The sequence below is a fragment of the Mustela erminea genome, chromosome 8, assembly GCF_009829155.1.
Source record: "Mustela erminea isolate mMusErm1 chromosome 8, mMusErm1.Pri, whole genome shotgun sequence".
Taxonomy (NCBI): Eukaryota; Metazoa; Chordata; class Mammalia; order Carnivora; family Mustelidae; genus Mustela; species Mustela erminea.
Window position 1 is genome coordinate 38,385,381 of NC_045621.1, and position 24,620 is coordinate 38,410,000.

The 24,620-nt window shown below is 38.2% G+C and overlaps 1 protein-coding gene across 1 annotated transcript in view; it reads left to right on the forward strand.

Moving 5' to 3' along the window:
• CAB39 (calcium binding protein 39) overlaps positions 1-24,620 on the forward strand; it is an 88,365-nt gene that overhangs the window by 25,216 nt on the left and 38,529 nt on the right. The window contains exon 2 of the mRNA XM_032355124.1: positions 10,198-10,353. Coding sequence (XP_032211015.1) covers positions 10,240-10,353 — 114 coding nt within the window. The 5' untranslated portion in view covers positions 10,198-10,239. The remainder of the gene's footprint in view (positions 1-10,197; positions 10,354-24,620) is intronic.

The window sequence follows — 24,620 nt, forward strand, 5'->3', positions numbered from 1 at the left end:
ATCGGGGCTGATACGTTTGTAAATAACAAGAGCACAGCTTCGTCAAGGTTTTAAAAGCTTCCGTGTGAGGAGGGAGGGAACTTGCACTGTGGGCTCTTCCTGGAGGGGCTGGCATTTAGACATGGGGATGGGCCGGATGTTGGACAAGTAGAGAAGGGTGCTCCCAAGGAGGGGCTACCCGTGGTGGTATTGCAGTAGTTTTCCAAGAATTATTTCCAAGAGGGGCTCTGTAAGTCAGCTGTTGAAGGACTTGCCCATGTACTTATTCCTCTGTAGATGTGTTTCCTCTTCCTATCTGCCGTAAAGAGAAAAGTTTGTTTATGGAACTACAGTGGACACAGTGAACACGTGTAGATTAGAACAGTGAAGTAAAAGAGCTGTGAGGCTCTGTAGAGGAGAATGGATTGTTTTATGTCAGAAACATCGATTAAGGTAGTCTTTTGTAGTTACCCATAAATTTATCCCTGGACAGTTTGGCAAATAAAGGGACAAAGCAAAACACAATAGACATACCAATTAAAAGAAACATACCAATTCTTCAGAATAGGAACTTTTTATTAATTTTTTTAAATTATGAAAGTGTTTAAGCATATACAAATAGAATCTAGTATAATGAATTTTCAGCTTCAACAGTTGTTAATGATTTGCTAGCCTTGTTTCATCTGTTCCCCCACCCCACCTTACTCTGAGGGGCACTTGGAATATCTTAAAGCAAATCCCAAATTACTTGTACTTTGGCATGTATGTTTCACTAAGGGCATTTTTTTTTCTTACCTACGATAGTCCATTATACTACCTGACAGAATTAACAGATTCCTTGATTATCTCTCCAGTAAATAATTTTTCTGATTGCCAGGATACCTCTTTGACAGTTGGTTTATGTGAATCAGGGTCCATAGAAGATCCATACATTTGACTGTGTCTTGTGAGTCTCTTAATATTCTCTGCTCCCCACCCTGTCTTGTGCTGTTTCATCTGTTGGAGAAACCCAGTTAATTGACTTGTCCCTTGTTCTGGGCTTGACTTACTGCTTCCAGTGATGTTGTTTAAATTGTTGTTTATCCCCAGTTTCCTGTGGACTGGGCTCTAGAAACTTGATTAGATTCAGAATTTTTGTTTTATAGTCAGGGAAAAGGAGATCAAATACTTATAGATGATGAAGCTTTGTGTTTCCTATTGCATTATGTTGTGAGACAGATTGATGTCTGGCTGTCCTATTTTTAGCAATAGACCAGTGTCTTCCAAATTTTCAGCTCCAGTGTTTCCACTGAAGTTCTCCATCACCCTTTCATCTAGGATTTTAACGATCATCACTGATGATTGTTGCCTAGATCCTAGATTCATCAGGGATTACAAAATGGCAATTTTCTGTTTTTCTTAATGTTTATTAGCTGTGTGAATCTTCTAGAAAGTACTTTTCCTTGTCACCTATTTGGTTACCCTCAGACACGTCCTGTCTCAGAGAAGACAGGATAAATGTGCTGTTCCCCTTCTTTTATTTACCAGTTTTGGGGATAGTGATTTGTTGCTCTCACAAACTGCAAGATGACCAATGGATTTTTTTAGTACTATAGTTTTCATGGATTTTAATGTTTTACTTATATTAACTATATTAAATATGTAATAATTTATATATTATATATATTCAGATGTTTGTGTGTCAATTCATTGTGGTCATTTTTTTTTTTTAAGATTTTATTTATTCATTTGAGAGAGAGACAGTGAGAGAGAGAGCATGAGCGAGGAGAAGGTCAGAGGGAGAAGCAGACTCCCCATGGAGCTGGGAGCCCGATGCGGGACTCGATCCCGGGACTCCGGGATCATGACCTGAGCCAAAGGCAGTCGTCCAACCAACTGAGCCACCCAGGCGTCCTGTGGTCATTTTTTTTAATGCCCAAATTATATCTTCTTAGGTCTATGAGAGCCTTTCAGATTGACTCCTGTGTCTTTTTTGTCACGAACCCATTCATCTTTGCTTCCTGAAGTAATTAACATGTCCCAAGTTCATCTTGTTTGTGTATTTCCTGTGCCTTCGTGGAGACCTGGTTCCTCATACAAGGACTGAGCTTGTATTAATTTTTAAAAATGGCACTTTTGGAACACCTGGGTGGCTCAGTCAGGCCGCTGCCTTCTGCTCAGTTCGTGATCCCAGGGTCCTGGGATGGAGTTCCACATCGGGCTCCTTGCTCAGCAGGGAGCCTGCTTCTCTGCCTCTGCAGCCTGCTTGTGCTCTCTCTCTCTTTCTCTCTCTCTCTCATTCTTTCTGACAAATAAATAAATAAATAAAATCTTTTTTTTTTTTTAAAAAGCACTTTTATCAAGAAAAAACAGTATTACATGCACATTATAAATACTTAACCTTAAAAATTTAGTATACAATTCATATTCTCACTACCTGTTACTAATCTTTGATATTTCTTTCTCTTAGTATATGTATCTGCACATGTAGATCACACATGGGATTGTTTTATACACAGACACAATATGTATATATATTTGCACTTTTGTATCTAAAATATTTTCAGGGAGGAAGAATTGTGGGCATTTTTTCATTTCCATAGAAGTCTTCAGAAGCATTTATTTTAGATGACTTTACAGTGTTCAGTTATATTTACTGAAGATTTTTGTTGTTTTCCCCATTTTCTACTTTCGAAAATAATAATTCAGTTGCCATCCTGGCACATAAATCTTAAAGAAGCAGAGAGAAACATTTTTTAAGCCTACTGCTATGTAATAAACACTCATTATAATATGAAAGATACTGGTAACCTGATAGTGCATAGTTGTTTGAAGTCCCAGCCCTTGCACTTTACTAACTAGCTTCATGATATTTGAACAAATTATCCAGTATTTTTTTTTTTTTTAATTTGACAGAGATCACAATAGGCAGAGAGGCAGGCAGAGAGGGGGGGGGTGAAGCAGGCGCCCTGCCGAGCAGAGAGCCCGATGCGGGGCTTGATCCCAGAACCCTGAGATCATAACCTGAGCCAAAGGCAGAGGCTTAACCAATGAGCCACCCAGGTGCCCCCAAATTATCCAGTATTTTTGAGCCTTAGTTTATTTGTCTATAGAACAGAAAAAAATAAAACTTCTGTTAGGAATGAAGGATCAAAAGAGTTCCACTCTTTCCTTGAGGATCAAAAGAAATAGTTGATTCATTCTACAGATATTTCAAGGTATGTACCAGGAACTGTTCCAGTTTCTGGGTCTATAACAGTGAATGAGTGAAACCAATAAGGTCTTTGTTTTCATAGGACTTTTTAACAGAAAGGAGCAGATAAACATGTCAGTTTATGGTGATAAGTGCTGAGAGAGCAATGAAGAAGATAAAGAGATGAGTGCAGGGCAGAGGTGCTATTTTGGAAACAGTGGTCTGGGAAGGCCCTATTGATAGGGTGTCATTTGAGTAGAAGTGTGAGTAAAATGAAGGAGAGAGCGGTGGTGATTTGAGCTAAGAGCTCTTCATAAACAGTATGGGGAATGTGTTAGGCCTGGCCGGGGAATTCAAGCCAGAGAGTGTGCCTCAAGTCTAAAGCACAAGAGATGAGAACAGAGAGGAATGGATCACAGGGAGCCTTACGAGCCTTGGTTAGGAGTTTGGATTTTATTCTGAATAAAATGGGAAGTCATTAGCGGGAGGTATTGAACAGAGGACTGAACACTGCTTTGTAATCATTAAGTGTCACATGAGAGACCTTATTTTAAATACTGCCACTGTTACTACTACTACAGCTCTCTGGTTTACCATCTAGGCTATGCAAGAGTGGCAGTTTGACCCCTACATAGTGTCCAGTGTTGAACATCCTTAGCCCCTGGAAGTCTAGTCAGGGTATATTAATTGCAAAAGACACGCCAAAGTCTTGTATCTCTTGGGCACTTAATTTTGGTTTTGACATAGTTAATGATGAGGTATGTATTTGGTGGCTTTGTTCATTAACCAAAGGTTCAATTGCTTCTTCAAGCTATTGATAGTTTATTTTAATGGAGCTAAGTCATTGCATCTTATTTACAGCTGAGAAGGGCATGTATCCTGTTCCTCCAGAAGCTGAATCAAAACTTTTAAGATGCAAGTTTAAAAAGAAAAATAAGATCATTAATTTTGTTATCCAGTCTGTGAATAGTCTCTTTTTTTTTTTTTTTTTTGCTAATTTTTCATTGTGGAAATAGTCACAAATCAGATTTTAGAAGGAAAAAAAAAAAGCCTGCGTAGCTATCCTTTATTACTGTTTATTCAGATTTGACCAAATGCAGATGGTGCGCTAAGCACATTTAAACACATGTAATTTAATGCTTATGCTAAGTTTTGAGGTAGCTATTGTTTTTCTCATTTTAGAGGTGAGGAAAAGGGGCTTAGAAAAGTCTGAGTAAGCTAAAGCACGGTGAAATCAGGATTTGAACGCAGGTTATCTTTAAAGCCGTGTAATTAACCACTGTGCTTTATCTGATTGCACCGCACAACTGTATGGATGGTCTGGCACCTAGCACGACATCTGGCATGTTGTAGATATTCAGTATTTGTTTGAATTAAGGAACATGAGCCCTAGAAGCAGGACATTAGGCCTCAGAACTGGCTATCTAAAAATGGGTTCAGGTGTGTACAACATTTCACACTTTCCATGACTGCTTAATTAAGGTACTTTAACAGTCTTTGTTTGTAGCAATCATCTTACTGTGTGTGGGGTTTTTTGTTTGTTTGCAGTTTTTGCTTTTACCGCCAAGTTTATGAGTCAGATCTAACAGGTTAGTATAGATTCCTGTGAACTCAACTGCCTAGGAATGTGTCGTCATTCAGCACTTTTCCTTATTGTCCCTACACACATACACCCATATCCGTGCACATGGGAGTGTTGTCTTCCTCAGAGCAGGTGCCCCTGATGCCTTTAGTTTGTGGCGTATAGTGAGTGCGCAGTCACTACGTGAATGGCTGCATGTCCTATGGACCACTTGACTACTTTTCTGTATTTATCAGTTCATAGGTGAATAGAATTAGTTACAGTTAAGAGGGGGTCACACAAGCCAGAAGCAGTCAGATGCCTAAGGAGGGCAGTGCCTTGCAGTGCTCACTCTAACAGTGTTAGACTTTTATTTTCCCCGTAGGTGTTCTGTATGTTCTTCAGCACTTTTTGAGGTGGAGCCTTACGCTCTTAGGAGATATTAAGTGACCATTTCTAGTATCATCTGGTCTCCATCTGTTTTGAAGAGAGTAGACTTCCAGTACAAAAGACCACAAATACAGAGCAAGTAATGAAAAGGAGAATGTATACCGAACTGTTCATACCCATTGTCTCTATAGGCTGTGCTGGTGACTTTCATGGTCTACCTTGAGTCATCCTTTAATATTTGAATTTTGCATAATGAATAATGTCACCATTAAAGTAGAAGTTTAACTCTCAGTGATACACGTAGGTGCAGCAGTAGATACAAAGACTTTCATTATTCTGACCCCCACCCCAACTCCCCCCCCCAACCCCCAAAGATATAGAAGCTTTGCTTATGTGAACAAAAGTACAAAAAGTGTTTTTGGGGGCACCTGGGTGGCTCAGTGGGTTAAGCCTCTGCCTTTGGCTTAGGTCATGATCCCAGGGTCCTGGGTTCGAGCCCTGCATCGGGCTCTCTGCTCAGCTGGGGGCCTGTTTCGTCCTCTCTCTTCGCCTACCTCTCTGCCTACTTGTGATCTCTGTCAAATAAATAAAATCTTTTAAAAAAAAAAGTGGTTTTTGTTTTTGTTTTTAATTTCTTGGTGATTTCAGTGATCCTAGTCATTATGTGAACCAGATATCCCAGAGCATCCCCTAAGGGTGATATTGGCCCCATTTATAACCACTGCCCTACGTGGAGGATAATGAAGTTCTGCATTTGGTGTCTGTAGAGATTGAGAAATTGAGAATAGAGAGATTGAGAAAATAGAACTGACTGAAACGGTGAACTGATTATATATGGAAGAGCTAGCAACTAGAAAGAATCGAGTATGATGACCAGGGTTTGGGACTAGATGAAAGAATTCATTTGCCATGAAGGGGAACTTAAAAAAAGAAGTAGGGCTTGGGGATGAGTTTTGAGTTGCCTGGAGGACATTTATAGAAAGCAGTACTTGGAAATGTAGGCCAGTTGGTTGGGGAACAGGATGGATTTCAGGTTACTGAAACCATAGGTAGGGGTGCCTGGGTGGCTCAGTTGGTCACGCATCTGACTCTTGGTTTCAGCTCAGGTGATGATCTCACAGTCATGGAATTGAGCCCCATATCCAGCTCCGCGTTCTTCACCATCTACTTCAGCTTCTCTCTCTCTCTCCCTCCCACTTGTGCGTGCGCTCTCTCTCTCTCTCATTCTCAAATAAATAAATAAATAAGAGTTAAAAGAAAAAGAAACCACGGGTAGATGAAATCAATCGAATATAGAGTAAGAAGAACACAGCCAATGGTGGAACCCGGAAGGACATCAACGTTGTGGTAAAGATGAGTCATTGAAATAAATGCAGAAAGAAAGGGAGAGCAGTGCATGGAAGCAAAGGGGTATACAGTGCTTGGTATTCACACAGACTCCTTTCCTGCAGCTTTAGCATAGAGTTCATAAATGTTGGTTTTAATATGAAACCAGTATATTTAATTATTCCTCGCCCCCACCACCATCCCCAGTCGACTGCCTCGAATTTTCAAGTTAAATTTCCTGTGTAAGGCTTCTTTATCTTTGGGATAGATACAGCATACAGCACAGTTCAGCATCAGGAGCAAGCTTACCTCCAGTTTGAGAACTGTAGGTGTATGGGTTTCCACAGCCCTCTAGAATGCTAACAGTGGCTGGTTTTCTCCCAATTGCATTAGTAATTTTGGCTCAGCCTGAAGAATCCTGTTGAGATATATTATGAACCGAAAAACCTTTTTTTGAAGGGATGGAGGAAATTGGTTGTATTTGAAAGCTAAATGGATTTTTCAATTATATGTTTTTGTTTTTTTTTTAAAGATTTTTATTTATTTATTTGACAGAGAGAAATCACAAGTAGATGGAGAGGCAGGCAGAGAGAGAGAGAGGGAAGCAGGCTCTCTGCTGAGCAGAGAGCCCGATGCGGGACTCGATCCCAGGACTCTGAGATCATGACCTGAGCCGAAGGCAGCGGCTTAACCCACTGAGCCACCCAGGCGCCCTCAATTATATGTTTTTGTCCATTTCTGTTCATGAACTCCAGTTATGTCCAAAACGTAGTTTAGGCAGTTTTAAAACAGTATGAAGAAATAGTTTGAACATATGGAAAAGTTGAGTAACAAAGAAAATCCAGGTACCCACCATCTAGATTTAAAAATTAAGATTTGTACCATATTTGCAAACATGGTACTCTGGCTTGGAAGTAGGTGGCATATTCTGGGAACAAAAAGAACATCAGTGTGGCTGGACCTCTGTGATAAAGCCCGGGGCCCTGGGCCATGACTTGGAAATGGGTAAAGCCTAGGAGGGCCGTGGTAGGAATTTGGATTTTATTATAAGGGCAGTGCAGAATTATTGAAGGGCCTTCATCAATGGGCTCTTGTTACGAATCCCTAAAACTCCTTCAAATACTTGTAATGAAATATTGCTGATGGTAAAGAAGGAAAAGAGGGAACCTGGAAAGGCAGGCAGGTCCTTATGCTGAAAGGTATCTTTTAACCATCTTAATCTTTGTTTACCATTGCTTCTCCGCCCAGGTATCACCATACTTGGGAACATCAGTTCCAAAACTCAGACATGTGCCTGAGTGTGTTTCATCTCCAAGGATCTTGCTGAGGAGTGTCCACTTCTTGTTTTGGGTACTTGTTACTAACTGTATTTCCTCAGAGTACAGTCTTACTAGTTTATATGTTCTGCAAAATTTGGCTGCATAGTATATTAATTAAAAGGAATGATTGTGTCATGCTTCCTCTTTTCCCTCACAGAAGCACATTATATGGGTTCTCTTCAGCAGCTGTACCCTTTCTGCTATGATGAGTATTTGGTTTATGGCAGAACTTTTTAAAACTCCCTTTGCCCTGGAAAGTCACTTCTTCAACCATTGAGCCAGAGCTGAAAATATCTCTGTTGCGTAGCACCGTAACACTTCCTGCAAAATACCATTAAACATTCCTACCCTCCACCCAGCATTGATTTGTAGCATCATTGCTGTTATTTGCAGAGTACAAATAGGAAAGATTGTATTTTCAGAGGATTTGTTGTGATTGTGAATTCACTGTGTTTATGAAAAAGCAACCTGCATTAACCCCTCAAAAAAAAAAAAAAGTAATGGGAAAGAGTGATGCAAGATTTGTGGATATCTGTGCCTATGAACATAATTTGTGTACCCACTCAGGTAATCAGATAATGTAATAGCCATTGGGGATAACTCAGTTATAATTGATCTAAACTTCTTGTCATAGAAAAGATATTTAGATAAAATTTTATGCATCTTTGGATTTTGAGAACCTGTGGTTCTCTTTGGTCCTGTGATCAAACAGATTTACAAGCTGATAGAAAGATGGTAAGTTATATAGGTGATAACTTGGGTGTAAAGATTGGTCAGAACAGGTCATATCAAAACATGTCAAGAGGGGCACCTGGGTGGCTCAGCAGGTAAAGCCTCTGCCTTCAGCTCAGGTCATGATCTCAGGGTCCTGGGATCGAGCCCCACATCGGGCTCTCTGCTCAGCAGAGAGCCTGCTTCATGTCCCCCACCCCACCCCTGCCTGCCTCTCTGCCTATTTGTGATCTCTGTCAGTCAAAAAAATAAATAAAATCTTTAAAAAAAAAAAATAACAAAAAAACTTGTCAAGAAATAACACACTTATTCATGTTTTCATTGTAGGCTTAACATTAGCGTTAATTTGCATGCTCTTCCCCCCAAGTGTGTGTTTATAAACAGACATGCAGGTCCCTGTATTTCAGACTTCAGAGAAAAAACATTCAAATACTTTATTCAAGTAAAGTCTTAGGCAAAGTCCAAAAGAAGTGTTAATGATGCTGTGCAGTGGAGATATTTTGTGTTGACATGGGGAAAAAAAAACTTGGGCAGAGGTGGGCAGTGGGCCCCAGGGACAGTTAAATATAGGAGATTGAAAGTCACAGTTTGAAAACCACTGACCTAAGTGCTCTGTAAGGTTCTTCTCAAAAATGTTACCTTTTGGTATCTTATATGAGGTTGTTTAATGTCTATGAACTAACTTCTTTCAGTTTATCTAGTAAAAGTTATTATAAGTTCTGACACGTTCCCAAGTTAATTCCATTGTCTGTCTTGTTAGTAACTTTGTTTTTTCATGGTGACTTCTTGGAATAGTTGATGTCCTCTTTTCACATGATGTAATATTGTGGTTTATGTGGTCGAAATACTGTTTTCTGCTACCCACAAAAAATCAAGAACTTCCAGAGGTTCATTATTCCCAGGGTTTTATCCAGTGAGTTCCTTCATAGGAGATAGTCTTATCCAGGCAGAAAGAGTACACATTGAAACTGTTACTTAAGGGACTTGAGGATCTGCCTGGAGATTGTTCAAGGCTCGGTCCAAGATTCTCTCCAACTCTGAGACCCTGACTGACTAAAGAGAAGTAGGTGTGTGCCCACTGGTTGCTTGGGAGGAAACAGTGTAAACAAACACTGGCCAAGACCAAGAGAATGAGCCTGTTGCTAGTGCTGTTTGGCTGAGCTCCTTACCTAGCTTTTTGCCTTGGTTTCCTCAACTGTAAAATAGAGATATCTATTAATTAGAGGTATAGTCCAGTGACTAGGGACACTTTGGATCAAGACAGACCTGAGCTGGTTTTATCGTTTAGTACCTTGAGTCAGTTTCTTGACCTCATTAAAGTTCACTTGTAAATGGGAGTTAATAATGGTAGTAATGTCCCTCAGGGAATTGTTTAAAAAGATCACATAAGGTGATGAATTAAAGTGCTCAGTATGGGGCCTGGCAGTACTAGTTGCCCTGCTCATCAGCACCAGCATGTTCCTCCTCAAATGAGTGGTTAGGAGAGCAGGTGATAAAAAGGTATTTTGAAAAGTACAAAGTGTTCTGTAATTCTAAGATATTTCTGCATTATCATTTCCTTTGATTATTTGTGGGTTTCTCAGTTCCTGCTCATTTTGAAAGTTCTTTCATAAAGTGACTTTCTCAAACACTGATTTTCTTCCCATGTTAGGATTTAAAAAGCATGTTTTTTTCTCTTGACCCCACTTTTTCTCACCTGTGCCTTTCTGTGTCCGCAGGTAAAGCAGGCAGAGCGCAGCGAGGCATCCATCGCTGCCGCCATGCCATTCCCGTTCGGGAAGTCACACAAATCTCCAGCAGACATTGTGAAGAACCTGAAGGAGAGCATGGCCGTTCTGGAAAAGCAAGACATATCTGACAAAAAAGCAGAAAAGGTATGTATTTGGCTTTATTTTATGTTTTCAATTTTTTGATTAGGATCAAATACAAGACAGATTATGGGGTGATTTTAAAAGATCAATAATTCCCAATTTGGAGTTTTTAAAATAGAGTCCTAAAGTAGCATTTGCTAATGCTTAAACACCATATGCTTTCTTCTGTACTGCCATCTAATAGATTGATTTCTAACTTTTTTCTTGGTTTTTCATTTCAGGTTTTCAAGTTTGTTTAAATTGGGGGGATGGTGGTTTTGTTTTTGTTTTTGTTTTGTTTTCATTGTTGAAGTGGTTTATCTGATTCCTGAAATCACTGTTTCCACTGGTGGTTGTCTTGGAGCAGTACCTCTCCTGGTTTCCTTTCCTCCTTTCTGTGTTGCCTTTATCCATGACTAGTGTTTCCCTCTACCCAGTCACCATAGCCTAAAACTTGGCTTTCATCCCAGTCTATCTCCTTCTTCTTTAAGATGTGATCTTTCACAAAATAGTATTAACCCCTGCTTCCTAAGGGATTTATGAATTGATCATGACATCCATTCCCACTTGATGAAGACCCTCATGACCTTTCTTAAGGACCTTAGCAGTAGCTTAGTCCTTAGTATTCTTTGTAAAATAACTCCCCTACTTTAAACCTTCCTTGCAGACTCCTTCCATGGCGCACAAGACCCTTCATGACCTGGTCTCTGCTTCTCTAGGTGATTTTCAACGCTTCTTCCCTTTATTCTGTGTACTCTAACAATCTCAGCTTGCCGCTGTTTGTTAGAGCAACTAAAGCAAATAATCAGCTATACTGTTTTTAATGCCTTTGTCTTATCCACCCCCTCCATTTCTACCTCAGACCCACTCATCTTTCAGAACCACCCTGTACCTTTCTTTTTTCCTAGATGGCTTCCCAGAGTACACCCTTTCCTTCCTCATCCTTACCCCTATCTCTTTTGGCCACCTCCCTTGGAAATGCCAGCACTGCCATCATCTTAAACATGATTTTGTTTGTGTCAGATTTTTGTCTCCCTTATTAGAACATGGGCTCTTTGACCCATGTGTTATCTCTGGTCCACTTATGCCCTCCACAGTACCTAACTCCCATGGGCTGGGACTCCCTACTATTATTTGAATGAGTGTTTCAACACTCATTGGAATGACATTTACCACCCTGTTTTTTTAGAAGGTTGTTTCCTGTCTTGGGTTGTTGAATATTCGACTGCTTAACATCTTTTTTAAGTCCAAGGCTCTGGTTTACATTCTCTTCTTCTTGTGAAGAAGAGAAGTTCATACTCGTGGGATTAAGATTTGTTACAGGCTAGTCAGTTAGATCTTCCCTGGAAGTTTTAGTCTCTCACATTCTCATCATAAGATATTGATAAATGTTAATGATATGATAAAACTTAAAAGACAAAAGGTCTGGTGTAACAGATGACAGCTAGATTCTCATACTTGTGTTTGCATTCAGTCTGCTGTCATGTGTTAGTTATTTTGGTTGAAATACATAAAGAAAATCTGGCCTCATACAGATGTATAGGTAGGAAAAGGAGGTATATTTTAAGAAAAGGCTTTCAAATAATTTTGAATTTTCTTTTATACCAAACCAAAATTCAACAATTGATAGTTCCTTGGTTGTAATAGAACCTGAAAGTATTGTGAATATACTTTTCATACTCTGTATTTTGAAAAGATCTTTTTTTTTTAAAAGATTTTATTTATTTATTTATAAATAATAAATAAATAAAGATTTTATTTATTTATTTGTCAGGCAGAGATCACAAGTAGGCAGAGAGGCAGGCAGAGAGAGAGAGGGGAGGAAGCAGGCTCGCCGCTGAGCAGAGAGCCTGATGCGGGGCTCAATCCCAGGACCCTGGGATCATGACCTGAGCCGAAGGCAGAGGCTTTAACCCACTGAGCCACCCAGGCACCCCTAATACTCTGTATTTTGAAAAGATCTTTTATCCATGTATGATTTTGTAACATTCATTGATCATTTAGGAAATATTAGATAACTGACATAGACACATATCTTCCAAATGCTAACACACAGAAAAGTCTTACATATTGGGAAGTGATCTGCAGTTTGTATTCAAAATTTAGATTTGGTAACAAATACTGTTGGGTGTTTCCTCTAAAAGTGACAGGTTTACTTCATTCATTTTCAAGAAAATACCTGCCAGATGTCCAAGCCTGAATGATGTGTCAGTTTTCTTTCAAGTAAAAATGATTTTCCATTAAAAAAGTGGCTTGTTCAGCTCATAACTCAACAATTGTACAAGTATGTTTCCTTAAGACAGCCAGTTATACTTCCGGAAGGGTCAGAAGGTGTTTATGCATGCTCCCCATTTATCACACCAATGTTAAAAAGACATATGTGTACTCAAAGATCAAAATTTAATAAAATGAATATTTTGTTCCTGCTTCCTCCTGACATTCTTAAGTGAAACTGACTTTTGTTTGTTTGTTTGTTTGTTTTTGTTAACTGAGTGCATGATGATATAGATTACAGTGATAGCTAGTACAGTTTGCTGTCCATGTCTTGACTCAGTCTCGGAGGTCATTGCTATCAATGCAAATGGCAGTATAACAGAAAAAGGCAAATAATGTGTTGGTATTGATTGAAAATAATTTTGACCTCATGGTTCCCTTGAAAGGGTCTTAAGGGTCCCTAGAGGTCTATACTTTGAAATCTGTGGTGGCTAATGGAAGGTGTATGTGTGTGTAGGACAGTTGCATCAGGTAGGGGGAGTATCCTAATTTGGATGGGGTATGTGAGGAAGCTTCCTTGAGGAGGTGGCATTGGAGATGAGTTCTGTAATTATAGAAAACAAGTTTAAGACTGCCTGGATGGCTCAGTCAGTTAAACGTCCAACTCTTGGTTTCGGCTCAAGTCATGATCTCTGGGGATCAAGCCCCGCTCTCTCAATGCTCTCTCTCACTCGCTCACACACACTCTCACACTCTCTCTATCTGTTAGAATTCATATCATCTACTTTACTAATAAATCAGTGGTTTTCAGCCAGGGGCAATTTTCCCCTTTATGGGACATTTGGCAATGTCTAGAGACATTATCGGTTTTAACACTGGAGGGAGGATTGCCACTGGCATCTAATTAGTAAAAAGGCCAGACATGTGCTAAGCATGGGGCAGCCCCCACAACCAGGAATTATCTGGCCCAAAATGTCAGTAACACTGAGGTGAACTGCTGCTTTAAACCTTAGCAAAAATAGACTTCCTGCTATTTGGATAAACAAAGCAAAGAAAAATAGTTGAATTTATGAAAAATTTCATTTCAGAGGAAAAGAACAATTCTGAAAGGCAATCCATGTAAATTATTTACTCTGAAATAGATTAAGAAGAGGGAGGAGGACCATGAATTTTCTGACTCACCTTGTTATCAAGCTTCAAAAGAAAGTAGCAACTGCTGCAAATGGTGAAGAGGGAACTGAGACCTAAAAACAATGAGAAGATGAAAATCTCATCACTCGTTAAAAACCATGAGAAACAACTTAGACTTCACACTTCAGACTGAAAACTTGAAGGTAGTCCCAATAAAATCATGCTAGCTATGACTTAGTTAGCATTGTTCTGGAAATCCAGCCAGTACATAAAGAAATTGTTTAGAAATAAACATAAATCTACTACAAATAAACAGGGAAAATTACGTTGTTGAGATATTCGTATATCTGTGTAAAACACAAGTAAACCAATTTGAAAGTGAGAGTTCACCAGGGCAGCTAAATTGATAGAGAATTCATAGCACCCCTAAATGCCAATCAGAACTATTTAGAAATTGTTATATTTTGAGAAAGTACTTCATTTACAATAGCAACAAAAAAGTATAAGATGTCTGGGAATACTTTAATCAGGAAGTATGAAGAACCTATATGTAGAAAACTATAAAACCTTATTTGGAGGCACCAAAGAATACCTGGTCCATGTTATCAGCTGGCATACAGTTAAGATGCCATTTCTTCTAAAATTAATTTTTAAGCTTAAAGCAATTTAATTCAAGTGCCAGTAAGATTTTTGTAATTTAAAAAAATTTTCTTAAGTTCTAGAAAAGTAAAAAAATAGCTACAAAGTTGTGGCAGGATTGAAGGAATATAAATTCTACTTTATTTTGAAGCAAAACACTTCACCATCCGCTCACAGTCTTTCCAACCATAGTTAATAAAACTCGGTCCTTCTTGTTTTTTAGGCCAAGAGTCTTGCATCATGCATGACTCCTTTCACATTTCCCATATCCAGTTCATGAAGCAAATCCATTCACTTTATTTGGGGGGAAGAAAATTTAAAAAGCCAGACTCTAACCACGTCTCCCATTTTGCTAGTTACCACTTTCGTCTGGGCTACCATTATCTCTGCTCTGGATTACTACAGTATCCTTTTAACTGGTCTCTCTTGCCTCCCTACAAGCATAGTGGTTCTTTCAAAACATGAGTCAAATAATATTTTCCTTAGAGTAAAAGTCAGAGTCCTTACAAGGGTCTGAACTAAGTTCTACAGGCCAAATCCTTGTCTAGGCCTGTTTTTATGAGGCTTGTGAGCTGAGATTGGTTTTTACATTTTTAAAGGATTGGTTTAAAAAGCAAAGAAGAATATGCAACAGCGATCTTATGTGGCCTGCAAAGCTTAAAATATTTGCTGTCTACCCTTCAGCGGAAAAATACACAATGACCCTTGCCCCGGATAGTCAGGACTGTGGCTTCAATGGTCCCTTCCCCAGGTGCTCTCCCCACATTGACTTCCTTTCTTTATACACTCCAGTCAGGCTTTTGCCTTTAAGCCTTTGCATTTGGCTGTTTCTTTTGCTTAGAATGTTCTTCCTCCAGCTCTCTGCTTGGCTTACTCCCCACCTTCAAGTCTTTGCTCAAATGTCACTTTTCACACAACGCCCTATTTAAGATTTTATTTATTTATTTGAGACAGACCACAAACAGGCAGAGAGGCAGGCAGAGAGAGAGGAGGAAGCAGTCCCCCTGCTGAACAGAGAGCCTGATTTGGGGCTCGATCCCAGGACCCTGAGATCATGACCTGAGCCGAATGCAAAGTCTTTAACCCACTGAACTACCCAGGCACCCCACACAACCCCCTATTTAAAATGCAACTCTCCTCTCTGGCATTCCTGTTCCTCTTGATCTTGCTCTATTTTCCTTTGTAGCACTTAACATTTTTAATATACGGATGATGTTTGTTTATCTTTCTTCCCCTGTTAGACTATAAACCTTCCAAAGACAGCTTAAAAACTATTTACATTTATTGAAAGTGGAATATAAGGCACAGTTAAATTGAAATGCTGTTACCTTATGACTCTTCTGAACTCTTAATTCCTATTGAATAGGATAAAACAGGTATTACTGAGAGTATGTAAAATTTGTATTTTGAGTTTATGACTAATAAGAGTGTATAATAGCCACATATCTTAAAGATTTTTATGATGTTGGCCAAGAATCACATTCCTTTTTAGTAGTACCACACATAGAAGTAGTGAGATAAATGACCCTTCTCAGGAGATCTAACCAGTGTCTTCCATATAGTTTTATTTCATTAATTATCTTCCCCTGTAGTTCAGGATGCCCAGGGGACATTTTTAATGATTGGATGAATAATTATACCTAGTGGACATGATTAGTAGACCACTCAGAGCTTCTAGGCAGGGTTCTAATGATCTGTTATAAGATACTATCCTCAACTCTAAGTGGTTGATTTGTTGTTACTGATTTCTATGAAGAGAATTAAAGGGCTTACTAACAGAGTTTGTGAATGACAAATACTATAGAAGGATAGTAAACTCTATATGTAACTGAATCCAACACCAGAGGAGGGGAGTTAGCTAGGGGTGGTGGTGCAGAGGTTGAAGCAACGGCATGGTCTTAACTAATAAAATGCAATACAGAAAAAATACAGCTTTACACTAGAATCTTTAAAAACAAAAACAAGAAAACTACATGCCAAAGGAGAAAATAAAACAAAATCACTAAAAATACTTGATTAAACCAAAAGAAGGCCGAAAAAGAGGAAAAGGAGGGATTAAGGAACAGGTGGGACAAATGGAAAATAAACAGCAAGATGATAGACTCAGATACCATAGCAGTAATCACATTAAATATAAATGGTCCGAATACCTCAATTAAAAGACAGAGATTGTTGATTTGGATTGATTTAACTTTATGTGCCTGTAAGAAATGAACTTTAAAGATAATGACACAGGGATACCTGGGTGGCTTAGTCAGTTGAGCCTCCAACTCTTGATTTCGGCTCAGCTTGAGATCTCAGGGTCATGATATCCAGCCCCACAACAGACTCCATGCTCAGTGTGGAGTCTGCTTGGGATGCTGTCTGTCTCCCTCTCCCTCTGCCCCTCCCCTCACCTGTACTCCTGTACACTCTAAATGAATGAATGAATGAATGAATGAATATTTAAAAAGTAAAGATAAGGACTCAGCTTACAAGAATGGAAAAAAGATATGCCATATTAATACTTGTCAAAAGAAAAAACTGGAGTGCCTCTATTAATATCAGGCAAAAGTAGATTTCAGAGCAAAAGAATATTACCAGGGATAAAATCATTTCATGATAAAACAGAGGTCAATTAATCCAAGAGATACAGCAATTCTAAATATTTATGCAACTAGTAACAGAGCCTTAAAGCAAAAACTGATAAAATTGCCAGATAAGTCAGTCACATCCACAATTTTAATTGGAGATTTTGGTACCCCAATCTCAGTACTTGATAGAACAAGTAAGTAGACAATCAGCAAGGATTTTCTAGTAGACCAGAAAGATACTATCAACCAACTTGACCTGACTGATAGTTATAGACTGATAGTTACAGAACCACAGCAGAACACTTCCACCCTTGTGACATATGGCACATTTTTCGTAAATGTAGACCATATTTTGAGCCTTAAAAGAAGTTCTATTACATTTAAATGGATAAATTTATATAATATATGTTCCATGACTACAGTAGAATTAATTAGATGTAGTAAATTAATTAGACATCAATAACAGTCTTAGAAAAATTCCAGAATATTTGGAAACTAAACATCTGAGTAATTCATGGATCAAAGAAATTAGAAAGTTGAGTGGAATAAAAACAAAACACAAAATCGGAATTAGTGTGATGTTGCTTTTAAAACATTAGTTGGGGAAATTTTATAGCATTAAATGCAAATGTTAGAAGAAAGGTCTTAGTCCCCACCTTAAGAAACCAGTAAAAGAGCAAATTTAACAGAGTAAGAAGAAAAGAAGTAAATAAAGATCAGATCAGAAATTCATTAAATAAAAATCAGGGAAAAAACTCAAAACCAAAAAGCTTGATCTTTGAGAAGATGAATAAAATTGATAAAATCTAGCTAGGACTGATCAGAACAAGACACAAGTCACCAGTATCTGCAATGAAGGAGTTGAAATCACCACAGATTCTACAGATATTAAAAGGGTAATCAGGGGATATTGTGAACAACTTCATGCCAATGAATCTGACAACTTAGATGAAATGGACAGATTCTTTGAAAGACATAACTTGCCCAGGCTCACTCAAGGAAAAAAATAGATGACTTATATCCATTAAAGTAATTCAAAATTAGTAATTTTCTCCCCCCCCCCAAAAAAATCTAGCCATAGATGGTTTCACTAAAAATTTCTACCAAACATTTAAGGAAGAAATAACATGATTTCTACGTAAACTTCTCTAGGAAATTTAAGAAAAAAATACTTAACTCCTTCTCTGAGGCCAGGATTACCCTAATACCAAAACCAAAGACATTACAAGAAAATTATAGACTAATATCCCTTAGTGAACATAGATGCGCAAGTTATAAACTAAATTTTAGGAAATTGAATCTAACAGTAGGACCATACATCATGACAAGTGATATATTATTTCTAGAACCCATGGCTGGTTTAACATTCAAAAATCAATCAGTATAGTTGATTGTATTGACAAACTACATGTCAGTAGGTGAAAAGAAAGAAGAGGGGGGAAAAAACGATCCTGATGAAAACTCTCAGGAAATTAGGAATAGAATTTCTACAACCTAACAAGGGACATCTGCAGAAACCCTGCAGCTAGCACTATATACATAATGATGAAAGGCTGAATCATGTATTTCCAAGAACAAGAATAAGAAAGGGGAAAAAGAAAAAGGGATGTTTACTTTTACCACTTCTGTTCAACTTTGTTCTAGGAGTTTGTAGTGCAGTCAGGCAAGAAAAAAATAAAAGGCATGAAGAGGAAGATGTAAAACTATATTTGTGGATGATATGATCATCTACATAGAAAAGCTGAAGGAATTTACAAAAACGCTAGTAGAACTAATACATAAATTCAGCAAAGTCACAGGTTACAACATAAATCTACAAAGACAGTTGTATTTTTGTAATAATACAATGGAAAATCCCAAATTGAAATTGAAAAAAAAAATCATTTGGAGTAGTATCGAGAAAATAGAAAACATTTAGAGATAATCTTACAAAGCAAAAGACCTATACACTAAGAACTACAAAATCTTGCTAAGAGTTGAATGACCTAAATAAGTGAGAAATATACCTGTTCGTGGGTTGGAAGACTCAATATTGTTAAAGTGTCATATCTCCCCAAATTGTGATTTTATAAACAAGCCTGCAATCCTAGCAGGCTTGTTTATAAAAATTGGCAAGCTGGAAAATTCAGAGGACGTACAATCAAAACAAATTGGAACAAAAACAAAGTCGGAGGGTTTATAGCATCTGACTTCAAGAATTCTAAAGGTGCAATAATCAAAACAGTGTGGCATCAACATAAAGAAGACACATAGGCCAGTGGAACAGAACAGAATTAGAAATAAGCCTACATGTATATGGAAAATTTTTGAGAAAGGAGCAAATGGAATTCAGAGGAGAAAGGGTAGTTGTTTTCAACAGTTGGTGCTGAAACAATTTGATAGCTACATATGTGAAAAAAATGTTGGACCCATAACTCATGCCATATATGAAAATTAACTCAAAATGGATCACACAACTAAATGTAAAACCTAAAATTATAAAGCTTCTAAAAGACAACATAAAATCTTCTAAAGCTTCTAAACAGAAAACAGAGTTCTTTGGGCTAAGCAAAGAATTTTTAGACCTGTTACCAAAACATACTCTATTAAAAGAAAAATTAGTAAATTGGAATTGATCACCACTAAAACTTTCTGCCCTTCAAAAGATACTAATAAAAGAATGAAAAGACAAGCCATAGAAGGAGGGAGAATCTTTGCAAAGCATATATCTGATATAAGATTGCATCCAGAATATATGAAGAACTTTGAAAACTTAGCAATATGAAAACAAACAATCCTATAAAAAGTGGGCAAGAAATCCAAATATACACTTCACCTAAGAAAACACTCGGCTTTTGGATAAGCACTTGAAAAGATATGAATCATTAGGGAATTGCAAAGTAAAACCATGAGGAGATACCACTACACACCTATTAGAATGGCAAAAATTGAAAACTCAGGCTGTACCAAATGTTGGTGATTATGCGGAACATTTGAAACTGCAGGTGGGAATGTAAGATGGGAAACCACTACCAAAAACAGTTTAACAGTTTCTTTAAAAGCTAATTCTGCATCTAGCATCCCATTCCTGGGTATTTACCAAGAGAACAAGAAATACATGTCCACACAAAGACTTGTACATAACTGTTCATAGCAACATTATCTATAATAGTGTAAAGTAGGAAATAGTCCAGGTGTGTGAATAAACCAGTTGTGGTACATCCATGAAGGAATACTACTCAGCAATTAAAAAGAAGGAATTATTGTACACAACAGCATGAAGGAATCTCAAAATTATTATTTTGAGTGAAAGAAACCAGTCTGTAAAGAGTACATAAGGTATGGTTCTGTTTCTGCAAAATTCTATGGATAGCCATAATGACAGAAAGTAGATTAGTGGTTGTTTTGGGATTGGCAGGGATGTGGAGGGTTAGGGTGGGGTTGGCAAAGTAGGGGACTTCAGAGGACTCTTAGTGGTGATGGGTATGTTTAATATATCTTGATGAGTTCATGGATATACACATAAGTTTAAACTTAATAAAATTGTACACTTTAAAATCTCTGTGGTTTCTTCTTTGTCAATTATAATTCAATAAAGAGAGTAAGAAAAGACGATCCATGGGCCAGCTGAGATAGAGGTGGCTTACAAACCACATGCCTTTGCCCTGAGAAGAGGTCATGTAGTGAAGTACCCAGAAAGACTATTGAAAGCCTAGGTGGCAATAATAGAAATACAGTATTTAAATTCGAAGTGACTATCTTCTGCTGTATATAGACCAGTCCATACTTGAGGATATAGAGAAACTAGAATGTGTTGGGAGAGGAATGTCCATCTGGCACAGAGATTGAGAACTCTGCCATGAGGAATAATTGATTAATTGAATAATAATTGAATAATTGAATGATGGAGATGTGAAGTAGAGAAAGAATAAAATGTGAGCCCTAGGCTCTTAGTTAAAGGTTTTTAGGAGATCATCTTATATGAGGAAAGGGAAGGTTCCAGATAGTGGCAGGACGTAGAGTTAAAACCTGTAAGTGGAAGTAAAACAGAGAGTCCAATTTCATCTTGCTATTAGGAAAAATAATAGGTAGAAATTGGCTTCCCTTCAGGAGAGCAGATTTCTGTCTCTGGATATGTATTTGACACAGGCCAAGAGCCCACTTAGGTCTTGTAGAAGAAATACAAGCTTTGCGTGGTTGACACATCCTTATGTTGAAAAAAACACCATATTTTGCAAGGTTCCTTCATAAAGAATAGCCATCCGTCTTATTTTGAGGTATAATAGTTTCCTGTCATTATTCTCAAGATCCATATAAAGAAAGCTGTTGTTCCTAATATAACCAGTACAATGAGATTTCACTCTCGGCTCTGCCAAACCCATGGTGAATCTTTGCCTGTTTCTGCTTTACTCGTTATATCCATGGGCATTTTCTCATTCATTTCTTGTGATTTTGTAGACAAGATGGTAAATACAACATTTGAATGCTTATTCTCCCGTTTGTAATATGTTATTATTTTTGCTTGTTTTATATGGTACACAGCTGCCTTATTAAGAATTGTATATAATAAAAATAGATTAGTTCCTTAGGTACCATGCCACACCTTTTTAAAAGAATTTGAAAACTACTTCCCTTACACTTTTAGGGAAAAAATGGTTTATCTTACCATCCTTATTTTTAGGTAACTGGGGCATGAGGGTGGAGTGGGATGGGGTGGAATTTGTTCTTTCATTGCTAACAGCCACACAAATCTGTGTATGTAATGGCTATTTACATACTTTTTGCCCACCGCATGCTATATAAAGAAGGTACAACTGCCTGTTCAGCTTATACTTGGGTGCCTTCATTGCTGTGAATACATGTGTTTCACAGTGTTGAATGGCTATATTCACTCATTTCATGAGAGGAATAAGTTTGCTCTATGTTGGCATATTTAAGAGGGGCAAAGGGAGTAGCCTTTTCTAGCATAGCCATTTGACAGTGACTCATGGTTACTCAACTTGTTTAGAGTAATCTTTGACACCAGAAGGTTATTAATAGGTTATTATTAGTCCATGATCTTTCAGCTTAGACTGCTGAGACATTTTCTTTATTAGAGAGAGATGTGTGGGTCTGTGTTTATTGGAGTAGTTTGTTTTTTTTTTAATTAACGCAAGAATTCATGTGAAAATAGAATTGCTTTTATCAAATGTTCAGCACCAGCAATATTTTTCAGCTTTCTTTTAGATTCCATCTCACATCCTTTATCTTAATTTACTTTGATTTAAAAACTTCCTTTTTTCGGGGCACCTGGGGTGGCTCAGTGGGTTAAAGCCTCTGCCTTCAGCTTAGGTCATAATCCCGGGGTCCTGGGATTGAGCCCTGCATCGGGCTCTCTGCTCGGCAGGGAGCCTGCTTCCCCCACCACCTCTCTCTGCCTGCCTCTCTGCCTGTTGTGATATCTGTCTGTCAAATAAATAAATAAAATCCTTAAAAAAAAAAACTTCCTTTTTTCAATGAGATCATATAATAGATCCCTTTTTGAGAATGAATTGATATTTAAGGCATTAAATATAGATTGGTATGTATTTAGAGGACACTTGTTTAAAAATGCTTCTTTTACTAAAGAGTGGGTATAAAGAAATTCAAAGAAAGAAAAATATAAGACAAGGGTTGCCTGGGTGGCCCAGTCAGTTAAGTGCCTGACTCCTGGTTTTGGTTCAGGTCATGATCTAAGGTTCCTGAGATTGAGCCTCACATTAGGCTCCTTGCTCAGTGGGGAGTCTGCTTCCTCTCTCTCTCTCTCTCTCTCTCTCTCTCTCTGCCCCTCCCCTTGCTCATGTGTGCGCATTCATATTCTTGGGTGTGCACTCTCTCAAATAAATAAATCTTTATTTTTTATTATTTTTTATTAACATACAGTGTATTATTTGTTTCAGGGGTACAGGTCTGTGAATCATCAGTCTTACACAATTCTCAGCACTCACCATAGCACATACCCTCCCCAGTGTCTACCCCCAGCTACCCCAACCCTCTAACCCCCCTCCATCCCAACAACCCTCAGTTTGTTTCCTGAGGTTAAGAGTCTCTTACGGCTTGTCTCCCTCTCTGGTTTCATCTTGTTTCATTTTTTCCTCTCTTCCCTTATGAGCCTCTGCCTTCTTTCTCAAATTCCACATATCAGTGAGATGGATGATCATTGTCTTTCTCTGATTGACTTATTTTGCTTAGCATAATACCCTCTAATTGTTCCATTGTTGCAAATGGCAAGATTTCATTTTTTTGAAACATAATATTCCATTGTGTTTATATACCACATCTTCTTTATCCCTTCATCCCTCATTGAACATCTAGGCTCTTTCCATAGTTTGGCTATTGTGGACATTGCTGCTATAAACATTCGGGTGCATATGCTCCTTCAGATCACTACATTTGTATTTTTAGGGTAAATACCCAGTAGTGCGATTGCTGGGTCATAGGGTAGCTCTGTTTTCAACTTTTTGAGGAACCTTCATACTGTTTTCCAGAGTGGCTGCACCAGCTTGCATTCCCACCAACAATGTAGGAGGGTTCACCTTTCTCTGCATCCTTGCCAACATCTGTGGTTTCCTGGTTTGTTAATTTTAGCCATTCTGATGGTGTGAGGTGGTATCTCACTGTGGTTTTGATGTGTATTTCCCTGATGGGAGTGATGTGCAGCACCTTTTCATGTGTGTGTTGGCCATTTGGATGTCTTCTTTGTAGAAATGTCTGTTCTTGTCTTCTGCCCATTTCTTGATTGGATTATTTGTTCTTGGGGTGTTGAGTTTGATAAGTTCTTTATAGATTTTGGACACTAGTCCTTTATCTGATATGTCATTTGCAAATACCTTCTCCCATTCTATCAACTATCTTTTGGTTTTGTTGACTGTTTCTTTTGGTGTGCAGAAGCTTTTTATCTTGATGAAGTCCTAGAAGTTACATTTTTGCCTTTGTTTCCCTTGCCTTTGGAGATGTGTCTAGCAAGAAGTTGCTGCAGCCAAGGTCAAAGAGGTTGCTGCCTCTGTTCTCCTCAAGGATTTTGGTGGATTTCTGTCTCACATTTAGGTCTTTCATCCATTTTTGGTCTGTTTTCGTGTGTGGTGTAAGGAAATGATCTAGTTTCATTCTTCTGCATGTGGCTGTCCAATTTTCCCAACACCATTTGTTGAAGAGACCGTCTTTTCGCTTGGATATTCTTTCCTGCTTTGTTGAAGATTAGTTGACCATAGAGTTGAGGGTCCCTTTCTGGGCTCGCTGTTCTGTTCCATTGATCTTTGTGTCTGTTTTTGTGTCAGTACCATAGTGTCTTGATGACTGCAGCTTTGTAATAGAGCTTGAAGTCCGACTCTGTGATGCTACCAGCTTTGCTTTTCTTTTTCAATATTCTTCTGGATATTCAAGGTCTTTTCTGGTTCCATACAAATTTTACGAGTATTTGTTCCATTTCTGTGAAAAAAGTTGGTGGTATTTTGATAGGGATTGCATTAGATGTGTAGATTGCTCTAGCTAACATAGACCTTTTCACAACATTCTTCCAATCCATGAGCATGGAGCGTTTTTCCGTTTCTTTGTGTCTTCCTCAATTTCTTTCATGAGGATTCTATAGTTTTCTGAGTACAGATTCTTCACTTCTTTGGTTAGATTTATTTCTAGGTATCTTGTGGTTTTGGGTGCAGTTGTAAATGGAGTCAAGTCCTTAATTTCTCTTTCTCCTGTCTTCTTGTTGGTGTATAGAAATGCACCTGATTTTCTGTG